We start from the raw sequence: 13,955 nt of genomic DNA, 5'->3' as shown, positions 1-13,955 counted from the left end.
AAAATGTGTACCGTTGGTTCATTAATGTTAAGTAATATTTTTGACTCGAACAAAATCACTTAATTGTCAATTTTTAGGTATTTGAAATGTACTATCATTAACTTTTGTAATGTTAATTTATATTATGTTATATATATGCACGGTAAAACTCTCTCCAATATGATATATACACATTATAATGCTTGATCTGTAGATAAAAGGCTGTGGATTTGCATAAAATGACTTTATTTTGTGTATTTGTATTTTATGTTTGTTGCTGTTTTAAAACGACTCGCTACCGTGTGCCTGTTCACACCACAAGGACTATGAATCGGCATCAAACGCACAATAACTGGAATTTAAAACTTCACTATGTGAAGAAACAAATGATCAATAAACTGTTGGACAGATATAGGCTACACTAGGATTTGTGCGCTCGAAATTTCTTCGCTTTGTGCCGTGAACTTTTAAATGCGCACTTGTGCAGCGCTGAACACTGTGACTCCATGTTGCTTTGAGCACATCATTCTGCACCCGCGATGCGCATACGCGCTTTGTGCGCTCTGTTTTGAAGCGTTTCATATTATCATGGTTTTTCCTATATTTTTTATACCTAGCCTGCACAATACATTTAAAATAAGCATAATTTAATTGTATATTATATTGTATGCACTAAAGCTGGTGAAAACCTATCTCAGGTCCACAATGTCAGATGACAGATTAAGCAATTTAGGTGTTCTAAGTATTGAGTCAAGGAGGGCAAAGGCCTTAAATCTAGATGAATTTGCTGATCTTTTTGCAAAAAAAACACAAAAATCGTAGAATGCAGTTAATGTGACTGATTCTGAATATGTAATGCAAATTAAAAAAATATAATGGCAATGCAAATACATTGTTGAATGATTGGTAATCATGGTATTTTGCCTGTTAATGCCTATAGTGCAGTGCAGAAAATGATATGACAACAATAAGGTCTAAACTGGCCCCTCTAACAGTACAACTGGCCCCAGCTTGCCCCCAGCTTGAATGTGAGGCTATATGTAAAGCAGAAAAGCGCAATATAAATAAAATGTATCATCATCATCATGTGATTATATTTACTACTTTTGTGAATAAATCTTGCTGCAGCATTTTGGACCAGTTGAAGGCGAGCGATTTGTGACTTGGAAATACCGCAATACAATGAGTTGCTGTAGTCTAAATGGGAAGTAATAAAAGCATGAACAGCCATCTCTAGTGTTTTGTCAGTTAGGAAGTGTTTAATTTTAGACAAAAGACGGAGTTGATAGAAACTAGATCCAGTTACTGAAGATATTTGTTTGTCAAATTTTAAAGGCCCATCTAAAAGCACACCCCAAACCTTTCTTACTTTGTCAAAAAAAAAAAAAAAAAAAAAAAACTCAAATACTCATGAACATGTGAACACGTGATGATAAGTACGCATGTGACCATGTTATATACTTGTGCATGACCTGCCTGATCTCATGAAAATGCATCTCTATGGCACGCATTGTGTTTATCGTGCAATTTTTACGCGAAAATATATTTTTTTACTTGCATATAATACGCACTTTATTGAGTGTAATACACACACATCCTACAAAACTAATCCTAACCAAACATATAATACATATTACATATTACACACCACTACTAAACCTACCCTAAACCCACCCATGCCTATCATATGCACGTATAAATTGCACAATAAACACAATGTGTGCTATAGAGACGCATTTAGTGTGACCGGGTTGGAATGACGTAACAATTTCACAAATTCACGTTTATGTTGTTTACATGCAGATGGTAAAGGCATCGTTTTCAAAACGAGTGATAAAAGGCATAATATATAATATACTATATAATATACTATATATACATAATGAAGACAGACGTCACTGCCAGTTCACTTCACTGTTCACACACACACACACACACACTGTTCAAGTCCTCACTTGTATAGATAGACATCGTTCATTGAGTCCTCACTTGGCCAGTGTAGAGCGACATTGGTCTGTTAGTAATATAGACATGTATGTGTGAGTGCAATGGCACATAACAATGGCAAGTAAATTGTTAGGGACTGCATAACCAAGCATAGAAAGTATCTATGAAGGCCTATATATAATATATATAACTTATAGTTACAAAATAAAGACATACTTAACTGTTCACACACACACACATACAGTTCCATTGCAGGCTATTGTGAGTCCACTGTTGTATAGGTAGAGATCATTCAGAGTTGAGATTCAATCTTGGCATGTTTAATTTTTTTAATTTTTTTAATTTTGATTTTTTTAAAGTTATATTATGAAAAAAATGATTTAATTTTTGTTTCTTCAAAATGACCAGATGCAGCAAGTCAACTCAAAAGTTTTGAATTAGATCTTAAAGAAAGGTCCACTGTTGGATGGTAACGAACGACATATGTTTGGTTGCATTTAAATTGAGCAATATTTCAAACACTGACTTTCTCTGTACATCAACATCCTAGAAACAAAGGAAACAGAAAAATAAGGACATGTCTATTGATTTTTTTTAAGAGTAGAAATTATGTTTTAATTAATAGGCAGCCAATACTATCAGTCGCATTATTAATATCTTAATATAATAATAATTACATTATAATTATAACATTTAGTTGCAGATCCCCTCTTGGCATGCTTTTTTTTTAATAAAAAAAAATGCAAATTTGAAGTTATATTTTGAGAAATATAATATAATATATATGGTAACCCTTTATAAAAACTGCATCCTATTAATCATTAGTTAAGCATTGGTAAACAGATAAATCATAATTCATAAAGCAGACATTAGTAAGCAGTTTATAAATACACCTTTAAACGCTGTATTATTGAGTTAGAAGCATATCTATAATGTGTTTAATAATTGCTTTTTCATACTTTATTAAATCAATTTATCATTTCTAAATGAAGTATAGCATTATTTACAAATCAGTTATTTAGGTGTTTACAGTGATTAATAAGATCACTTAGAAAGTGTGAGTAAATGTAGTAGATTCAGGCAGTTATAAAGCATTTAGTAGTGGTCAGTTCACTATTTTGCGAGCTCATCTAAAGTGAGGACTAGTTATGCTTTGTAAATAATTTATAAAGGAGATTTAAAGACTCATTTATATTCTAAACAGAAAAAGGAAACAAACACAACACGATAGAGAACATAGAAATATTAACAGCCTTTAAATCTCCTTTATAAAAGCTTTACAAGGCATAACTAGTCCTCACTTTAGATGAGCTCACAAAAACTCGTTTTCAAAAGCTTTCATTGTCAGGCCCCCAAAATGGCATTTTCGTTGAAATGAACGGCCAAAACGTTTTCAGTTTTCAGTTGAAAATGATGTCGTGTAAACAGACCCTAAAGCGTGTATTATTTATTGCACTTTAGTTTTTCGACATAACATTTTGAGATTGACCTCCAAAATCTTTACAGTGTGTTTGTGATGGCAAGAAATGTACAAAGCAGCCAAACACGTATCGTTCTTTACCATCCAACTGGGGACGCGAAGTTCATTTTGATGAATAAAATCATTGTTCACTGTATAAAGTATGCTTTACGCTATACTAAATATAGGTCACTATAGTGACCTGAAATCGTTACCTTAAAGAGCTATTTCTGTTTGATTAATCCTATAAACCCTAAAGGGACTGCATAACCAAACATAGAAAGTATCTATGAAGAGAGAAAATAAGTGTTAAATAAAATAAACAAATATTATGACTGATAAAAGGCATAATATATAATATACTATATATACATAATGAAGACAGACTTCACTGCCAGTTCACTTCACTGTTCACACACACACACACACACACACTGTTCAAGTCCTCTCTTGTATAGATAGACATCGTTCATTGAGTCCTCACTTGGCCAGTGTAGAGTGACATTGGTCTGTTAGTAATATAGACATGTATGTGTGAGTGCAATGGCACATAACAATGGCAAGTAAATTGTTAGGGACTGCATAACCAAGCATAGAAAGTATCTATGAAGGCCTATATGTAAATATATATAACTTATAGTTACAAAATAAAGACATACTTAACTATTCACACACACACACACAGTTCCATTGCAGGCTATTGTGAGTCCACTGTTGTATAGGTAGAGATCGTTCAGAGTTGAGATTCAATCTTGGCATGTTTATTTATTTTTATTTTTTTTTTTATTTTTTTTTTAAAGTTATATTATGAAAAAAATGATTTCATTTTTGTTTCTTCAAAATGACCAGATGCAGCAAGTCAACTCAAAAGTTTTGAATTAGATCTTAAAGAAAGGTCCACTGTTGGATGGTAACGACCGACATATGTTTGGTTGCATTTAAATTGAGCAATATTTCAAACTCTGAATATATCTGTACATCAACATCCTAGAAACAAAGGAAACAGAAAAATAAGGACATGTCTATTGATTTTATTAGAGTAGAAATTATGTTTTAATTAATAGGCCACAACAGAGAATGAATTTCTTAAAGCAATAACTTTGCTGTAATGTCCACAACATAAAGCTTCTGATGTTTTATAGTGCTTTCATTGAAAGTGTTATGATATTCTGTATTATTTGTTGGTATGGAACTGCTACTGAGGTACAGAAGAAATTATTAAGAAAAGTAGTAACAAGTAAATTGTTAGGGACTGCATAACCAAGCATAGAAAGTATCTATGAAGAGAGAGCGTTAAATAAGAAAAATAATATTATGAATGATAAGAGGATATTCTCGCCTCTGCTTTTGAACTGTTGCCGTCGGGCCATCTGTATTTTTTACCCCGTTGTAGATTTAAATGGTCTTTCCTAAAACAAATCGTATTTACATTTTTTTGATAACTGATAGGTTATATATATATATATATATATATAGAGAGAGAGAGAGAGAGAGAGAGAGAGAGAGAGAGAGTTACATAATGAAGGCAGACTTCACTGCCAGTTCACTTCACTGTTCACACACACACAGCTCCATTGTAGGCTATCAAGTCCCCACTAGTATAGATAGAGATCGTTCAGAGTTTCAGGTCCCCACTTGGCATGTTTTTTTTAAAATAAAAAAATGCATATTTGAAGTTATATTATGAAAAAAGAGCTTAAAAGAAAATTTTGTATGTCATTTTTGTTCCTTCAAAATGACCAGAAACACTAGTCCCCTCTTGGCCAGTGTAAAGCGATAGTCCCCTGTTAGTAATATAGACGTGTATGTGTGTGTGTGTGTGTGTGTGTGTGTGTGTGTGTGTGTGTGTGTGTGTGTGTGTGTGTGTGTGTGTGTGTGTGTGTGTGTTTAAATAAGCTGCCCTGAGTACAGAGATACAGAGAGAATACAAAGCAATCGTTTTGTTTCTTAGCACTATCTGATGTTTCAGGTTCTTGTCTCAAATACTGGAAAAGGAATCTCACGTGTGTTCAGAGGTCACATCTCCACTTCTGAAATGTATGGGTGGATCCATTGATTGTGTAGACTTTATAGACACGCTGCTGGGACATGGTGCAGCACCCTCTCCTCTCCTCTCTATAGCAGGAGAGTTCTCCTCTGTATCCATTATTACAGATGCTTTCCTGAAAACATTAAACACAGTACAAGGAAAATTATTTCTATGAGGTTATATAGATAAACACAGTGTTAATTAAGTCACCTTTACTGAGGCAGATGCAAAAGCATAGTTTTTAGTGACACTATCTGCATGTTTAACCCTCATGTTGTGGTCACGTCATTTTGACCCGGAGAGGATTTTCTTTTTCCTGAAAATGCTTGGACTTTACACACCCAGGCACAAATTTTTGGGGGATAATTTGTGATTCCCCATGAATTATAAATATTTGGATCAGTTAAAGGATTCGTTCGCTCCAGAATTTAAATTTCCTGATTATTTACTCACCCCTGTGTCATCCAAGATGTCCATGTCTTTCTTTCTTCAGTCGAAAAGAAAGTAAGGTTTTTGAGGAAAGCATTCCAGGATTTTTCTCCATATAGTGGACTTCAATGGGGTACAATGGGTTGAAGGTCCAAATTGCAGTTTTAATGCAGCTTTAAAGGCTCTACACGATCCCAGCCGAGGAATCTAACGAAACTTTTACTCGCGTCTCAGCTCCACCCCCTGTGGGATGCGAGTGAAGGCTGCAATTGAAGGAAAGCTGATTTGTATATTGGAATATTCTTGATCACTTCACAGCGTCATCAGCAGCGCTCAAAGGATCTGCCCTTATGTTGTTACATTTTGGTTATTTAAGAAATAATAAAGATAAATGTAACAATAAACGACTCGGGGTAAATGTGAATTAGCTCAAGAATATAGGGAATTTTGGAAATATTAATAATTATGACTCATGGTCATAATTCATAAGTCGCATGTACATTTATTTGATCAATTATCGAGATTGCCTTGTTCTGTAACTGTCTTGACCAACATCTAACTCGTCCAGCGAATAAACGTAAGATCATTACAGTTAAGAAGGGGGTATCCCTTTACAAACTCCGAGAAAGTTTTATCTTCTGGCCACGAATATCAAACTTACTGAGTTTCTGAATTAAGAACTACTAAATGTAGTTTATATCGAGCTTGTAGCTTAGATCTTGAAGTTTCATTGACTTTATAAGATGGGTTTTCAAACACAGAGACAATTAAAAGTATAAATGGGTTTATTAATAAAATGGCACACACTAGAGATTATATAAACTACAAATATAAACGTACGTAAAAATACAAACAAACAAGCAAACATTTAACCAAACAAAACATAAAACATAGCGTGATCAGAATGAAATGAAATGAAAGGAAGAAAGATATAGAGAGAAGGGAAAAGCTAGTAATTATTACATACAGAAACCTAAGTTACGAGACACCTGGAACAGCTTTTATAGGAATCAATATACTTGCGAGTGCTCTTTCTGGTCAGGCTGAAGCTGATGCAGGAAGCGAGGATGGTGTCCTGTTTCTGCTGCGTCTTCGGGTGTCGCGGGAAGCTTGAAAGGCTCACTGAATGTAATGTTACAGGAAAATAAAGTTCATCTCCCGGGATGGGAGAGGTTTAAGGTCTTTGTTGCAAAGGACGCAGCTACGACTCGAACATGTGCTCGCTCGATGGAGAAGGCCAGGGCCTCCTTTAGATGTTCCTTTGGAGAAGCGCTGCGCCGGGGAGAAGAAGGTCCGAAGAGAGGATGAGTTGAGAGGAAGAATTCAGAGAGGGTTCGGACTTTTAAGGGAATCCCGTGTACGCCTCCTTTTTCGTGGAGGACGAATCGGATCCTCTGATCTGAAGCGGGAAGATTCTTTGTTTGTGAAGAAACCCCCACTTTGACTGTCATGTGAGAGGTCGAAAATAACATTCATATTTAGAAATATGGTATTTCCTGGAATAAATGCATATTATTGTACTTTGCAGTCAAGATTCGACTCCGACGTGTTTTTCCCATTACATTGACACCTCGAATGACGTTTTTGCATGAAAGAAATACAGGGTTACATAATTTCCTCATAATCACTTAGCATAGTGATTTTGATTAACATAATAACGTTGCATAGATACCTCAGACATTATCTGGCCAATTATACACACATAAAAATACATATCAAAAACATTGCTATTGGATCATATGTGTGGAAAGGTCTGGAATGTTGGCTTGCAGAAGGACTGGCTGAGCTGCAGCTTTGGAGTCATAAAGTTTATGACCAGGTCGAGGTCGGGTTACAAGACACTATCGAGGAACCTTCTTTCAGTGAATACATTTCAGAGCCAAACACTCGAAGATCCTAACTATATGATCAAAACAACATTAATCACACATACATACAGGAAGTTCAGATACACGTCTGAGTTAAACACATTAAAAGAATGTTGAGTTAAACACAACGGATGTTTGTGTGTGTGTGTGTGTGTGTGTATGTGTGTGTGTGTCATGAGGCTGTAAAAGTCACAGGGAGTCCGCGCTGAACTGGGGGGGCGACAGACACCCCGGCGCTGGTGAATTATTCCGTGGGGAATTATTAACCAGGGCTGTTTGGACAAAGAAGATGTGTTCGACATCACATGATTCACTTAATGTGAAAAGCAGATGTCATTGTTGCTACATAATGCAAGATGCCCTGTTGATATATGATTTATTTAAACTACAAAGTTAAAGCTTAAATTCAAAATATTGTGACAGATGTGAAGGGGGAGGAGAATTTATACATGCATCAGGTTTCTCGACAAGAAAGACTTCAGCATAGGAAACACCTGTGTATCCTCACTCATGACTCCTCTGGAAGCTCCTCACTCCTCGATCCTCGCCTCCTCATGGTGCAATTAGAGAATTGAGATGTCCTTCAAGATGGCTGAGCTCGATCGGTTTCTGGGTTATATGATGGAGGACGGAGGGGCGAGGAAACGAGGAGGGATATTGAGAAGCACCCCATCTCATTTTCTCCTCCAACTTCAAAATCGTCCGACATCATTGTTTTATCTTTTTTTTTTTGTAAAGGGCTTGACTATCCCTGCGTCTCAATGTCCATACTATCCATCTTAAACAGTATTTGAGATTAAAATAAGTGTGTCCCAAAAGCATAGTTTGTTGAAAAGAGTATGCCAGAAGTCTCTGGATGGTCTACTATTTCCGATGGATTTTCGAAGTGTGGATCCGTGCTCACTATAACAGCTAATATTACCCACAACCCACTGCGCTTTGGAGGAGGAACTACAAACACGAGTAAAAAGTTGAAAAAAAAAATACAAGAAAAGAGAGGTTTAGATAAAGGCTTGACTGACTAATCAAAGTTTAACCTGTTAAAAAAAATATTCATTTAATGTTATTCGTGTTATATTTCATCTGCAATAACAATGTGGACTTTTCTAAAGATCCGTTTGGCCATTAACTTTTAAATGCATCATTATGCATTAATATGAGGATAGTCTCAGCATGAAAGACCCGTGACTGCAGATCAACGTGCTTCTGCATTTCTTTCTGATACAGTAGGAAATTAAATTAAATGTGGAGGATGTTAACTGTGATCAGATGATTGACAGGCCAGTTTACTGTGACAGGATGCGACAGAGAGCAACCATTAAAGATGCTATTTTATGACGTTTGCATGAGGCGGTGCCTCATTGCCAAATGTGGCATGAGGCGGTGAGGGCTCTCAATGACTACGTTTACATGCAGCCAATAACCCGTTCAAAACCGGGATATTAGCAATAACCCGGTCGCGCACGGCCATGTAAACACCGGCAAAAACCCGGATATGCTCATATCCCGGTTTTTAAAAACCCGGATATTATACCTGGGGTACCCCCTTTCTAACCCGAATATTTGGTCATGTAAACGCGTATCGGCATATCCCCATCAAAAGGGACATTGATTTGTGTTCTGCGCATGTTCTATTCGCAAGGAATCTTGGTCTTTTGAGTAGGGACGGCACATACAGAAACCCACGTGCAGTATACCGGAAGTAAACAAGAAGTAGAGGTAAACATGGCGAGACGCAGCACAGCACCACACTTTTGGAGCGAGGAGGAAAGCGCAAACAAAGGCGATCGCTATCTGCCCCGAACTATTCATTATCCGCGTGCTGCTGCTGCTGTTGTTGTCTTTGCATACAGGAAAAAGAATCGGAAATGACACATATTGCGTCTTAAGGAAGTCCGTACGTCCAGACGCTAACCGTGCGTCGCCGTTTACATCGGGATATTGCAAATTCCATGTATACAGGAGTAACTCTCTCTGCTCACGCATGTAAACGCGTTATTCCGAATGTTTCAGAAACCCAAATAGTGACTCTAACCCGACCATAACCCGGATATTGGCTGCATGTAAACGTAGTCAATAAAGAATCTAGCTTACGGTGATAATTGTCGACTACGCCACCCTGAATAAATCAGGGAATATCTAAATAACCCAGCAATTTGCATTAGGTCTCACAGGTTCGTGTGTGTGTCAGGGAGGTTAGAGACAGGAGTACAACTAAATTACAAAAAAAAGGTCTTTTATTGACATACAAAAATAGTTAAAAACAGTACATCTTCTTAAAACAAGGGCGCTCAGCGCTCAATGCACAAATATCAAAGGACAAAAACAGGTGCTCGCAGGGGACAATATGAATGGCACACACCAACATAGTCCTCTACCCACGAGGGTAGGAGGAGTTTGCCTCTGGTGTGAGAGACCCGGGTTCGAATCCACTGTGAGACACCAATGTGTCCCTGAGCAAGACACTTAACCCCTAGTTGCTCCAGAGGCGTGCGACCTCTGACATAATAGCAATTGTAAGTCGCTTTGGATAAAAAGCGTCAGCTAAATGAATAAATGTAAATGTAAATGACGTGATAGTATGTCCCAAAGCTTGTGTACTCTTCTGCTACACACTCAGAAGTGTGTACTTTTTCTTCACTAAAAGAGTACATACTGTTAGGGTGTAGTAAAAGTATAGCGAATTAAGACGCAGCATTCGTCTTTGCACATTTGCTTTGTAAACACTGCGGTACTTCCGCCGACGTCACGCGTGACCTTTCCAACGTGATTACGTAATGCGTGTGAAGTCGTGGACACACATCGCAGAGCTAGTGCAAGACAAGCATTTGTGGTCAAAAAGTATATAAATTAAAAAAATCTTTTAAAAAAAGGACCGATCATTTCGCTAGATAAGACCCTTATTCCTCGGCTGGGATCGTGCAGAGCCTTTGAAGCTGCACTGAAAAACCTCAAACTCAAAAACCTTAATTTATTTTCAACTGAAGAAAGAAAGACATGAACATCTTCGATGACACGGGAGTGAGTAAATTATCAAGGAAATGTTAATTCTGGAGTGAACGAATCCTTGATGTAGCTGAATTAATATTACAATCAATGAATCTGTTCGTCCAGTGAACACTTAGTATTGATCGCCTATCAACTCTCAGAAAGGATATTTTTCATGACCAAAAAAAAAAAAAAAAAAAAAAACGCTTCCACGCTTTCTTTGTAGCATATAGCTGTGATCACATTGTTAAAGGGATGTTGATTTACAAGCAGGGACCAGAATCAGACTCCCTAGAATGTGCACCAAAGTTTTGACTAAATTACGAACACATAACTAATCTAAACAAACAGATACACACAATCATGGCTAAAATGGAAAGTGAAGGGGAATGAACACACAGTTTGTTGGGCAAGGGGGTTTGCTGGATTATTCATTAAATGTAATGAATAATTGTGTGTTTGACTAATCCAGATGCTACACTAGTGTGCTTTAATGTTTAACTAGGAAGTTTGTGTCTTTATATTAATGTCCCTCCTATTTCCCTAGTTACTGTAATCCATATTAAATACATTTATACTCCTATAGTAATAGTCTTATACAGAATGTAAATAAACCCAATAGAGAAAAACCTCAATCAACACAAAATGTAAGTTTAAAAAAAGTTTTTCATCTTTTTAAGATTTATTAAACAAAAAGGAGAAGAAAAAACAAACAAATGAGTAGATATCAAAAAAGACTGGAATGAAATATCACATTGACTGTGGAGTATATTACTTTTTTTTAAATACCTTTTACTGATCAGTCTTTCATAGAAAAAAAGTTTGTTTCAACAACGCCAAACAACAGTATAACACACCAAAACGGACGTCGCATAAAGTAGAAAGTAAAAGATTAGAATAACAGTCAATATACAAGCGTGAGCCAACCAACACACACACACACACACACACACACCAGTCAATCATACAGGGACGGACTGACAATCTGTGCGTTCTGGAAAAGTCCAGAACGGCCGTCCAACCGAGGGCCGTCGGCACAAAAAAAAAAAAAAAAAAAAAATTCTAATAAAGCATTAGGCCTACAGCCAACAGCAGGGACACTAATATGATCACTTATATGCTACGTATAAAAACAACAACTGAGGAAGAAGAGTCGGCCTATAGCCACTGACAGAAAGTTAGTTTTATAAGGCTGGACTTTTAAATTTGCTTACATTTGAATAGCAGTGGCTCTCCAACGTGGTGCCTGTGAGTTGCCCGCTAAACACATTCTATAAATAGCCCCAACTTGCCGTCGGGGTTCCAGACTTCGAATAAATGGTAGGCTATAATTTTGCGACCTTTTCAACTAAACGTTTCAATTTGAACTTTTGCCTCTACAAAATTACCCAACTCTCTTTGATTATACGCTGTCATTTGCGTTGCGTATGAGAAACATCAAATGGCAAATGCTCAAAAAGCGGAACAAAACTTGTTTGATCTGAGCAGCGAACATTAGGGCTATTACACAGAGCTGTGCGATCCACTGAGAAGCATTTCAATTCAGCGCAGAATTATCTAGGCCTATCTCTATTATAAACCCACAAATGACTAGGCCTATGTGATTTAAGCTTGTAAAAAGCCAGATGAAACAGCGCTGATATTCTCAACATATTGACGCAAAAACAAAAAAACAAAAACAAAAAAACAGGCGAAACACTGTTCCAAGAACAAACCAGTTAGAAGCACTTTTCACACCAAAACTTATGAATTAATGCCTAATGCAGTAATGTTTTGTTTAGAAGTTATGGCAGTTTATTTTTATTTTATTTTTCATTTATATTTATACTAAATGTTTGGGCTACTGTTTTTGATAACACATACAATAGGTTTATAGAAAATCAACAAAAAAATCAATAAATATTTTCCTAATTTTTCAGGAATTGTTTTTTTTTTTTAAACGCTTGTAAGTCTGATCCAGAATATCAAGATATTTAATTATTTCCCATATGATGGTGAAAAGTAAAAAAGCGTCACCATATGTAGGCCTATAATAAATATTGGAGTATAACAAATAAAAATTCCTTCGAGATTATTTTATCCCTTGAGGTAGCCCTCGCAAACAAAAAGGTTGGAGACCCCTGGTATAGTAACTATGTTTTATAATTACAAGTTTGTGTAATTTGGGGCTTCTGTAGCCAGTGACATTTCATTATTTGTATTTTATGGCATTGTACATTTTTTGTTTTTATTTGAAGGCTGAGGCTTCATTAATAAACACAACCCCAATAATCATCATAAGTTTTGAGATGTTGCTGTGAATACCTTGTCTGATAGGCTACAGTAGTGTGGCATACAGTAGGCTACAGTATTGTGACATCAGCACATCCTGGCAGTGTCTGTCGCACACGGCTAGGCGAATGGGATGATGGGCCTATTTGGGAGAAAGTCCAGGGCTGTTTTTTAGCCCCAGTCCGTCCCTGCAATCATACACAACCCAGGCTATAGCGTTGGGGCCTTTACAACAGCGTATCTGGCCTCTTCACTCTAATGAGCCAAAATAAATCAACAGATCACCTGAACGCCTGTTTTTCAAGCAGATTTCCTCATGTAGTCTCCCTGGTATCGGCAGAAGGACGGCGCGCTTCTCTCCACGATGAAAGGACAGAACCAAATGAACCAGTCTTCACAACACTTATTAGCCTACACCTAGGACTAACATTTGAGTATAACACACTTATTCAGCCGTTATATATGCTATTATAGGCTTAAACTCCCAAGACCCACGGAACTCTCTCTTACGATCAGCAATTCTCCTTCTCTCTCGCCCTCTCTCTTCATCCCCCTTTTTTTTCTTTTTTTTTTTTGGCGGTTTGCACCAGTTGCGCATTATAGCCACTCACTATGAACTTTACCCACTCCCCATCCCCCCCTGCTCAATAATGTGCTACAGTCAGCGATGCGTGTTCGACGACTCCTGCTTGAAAAAACAAACTAAACAAACTAAAATCACATCCTATTAATTATTAAACCTGTGTTCTCCAAATATTTGAAGTAAAGCTGCTCTTGTTCTGGATTTCACCCTCTCTCCAATCAGAATTCCCTTATATTCACAGTCAAAAAATAACAAATCACCAATAAACATGCTGGGCAAAAACACACCCAGCATGTACAGGCGAGTAAATTTTTTGCAAGTACATGCAAAACAAACTTTATAGTTTAGCGTAACTCTTAAAGGGGCAGTACATCAAATGAACACAGATACTGTTATGATACT

General features: G+C 36.9%; 1 protein-coding gene across 2 annotated transcripts in view; it reads right to left on the bottom strand.

The window, feature by feature from the left end:
* The window catches only part of LOC309475151 (uncharacterized protein), a 343,736-nt gene extending 330,200 nt beyond the window's left edge, over window positions 1-13,536 (bottom strand). Inside the window, exons 1-2 of one of the 2 annotated variants that reach the window (XM_082137779.1) lie at window positions 13,256-13,536; window positions 5,389-5,547 (exon numbers count right to left, since the gene is read on the bottom strand). In XM_082137779.1, coding sequence (XP_081993905.1) covers window positions 5,389-5,531 — 143 coding nt within the window. In that variant the 5' untranslated portion in view covers window positions 5,532-5,547; window positions 13,256-13,536. The remainder of the gene's footprint in view (window positions 1-5,388; window positions 5,548-13,255) is intronic. The other variant, XM_082137781.1, reaches the window with a different exon arrangement.
* Between the last annotated feature and the right edge of the window lie 419 nt (window positions 13,537-13,955).

The sequence above is a fragment of the Leuciscus leuciscus genome (assembly GCF_965113295.1).
Source record: "Leuciscus leuciscus genome assembly, chromosome: 15".
Taxonomy (NCBI): Eukaryota; Metazoa; Chordata; class Actinopteri; order Cypriniformes; family Leuciscidae; genus Leuciscus; species Leuciscus leuciscus.
Note: the sequence above shows the minus strand (reverse complement) of the source record. Positions and strands in the feature narration are given on the sequence as shown.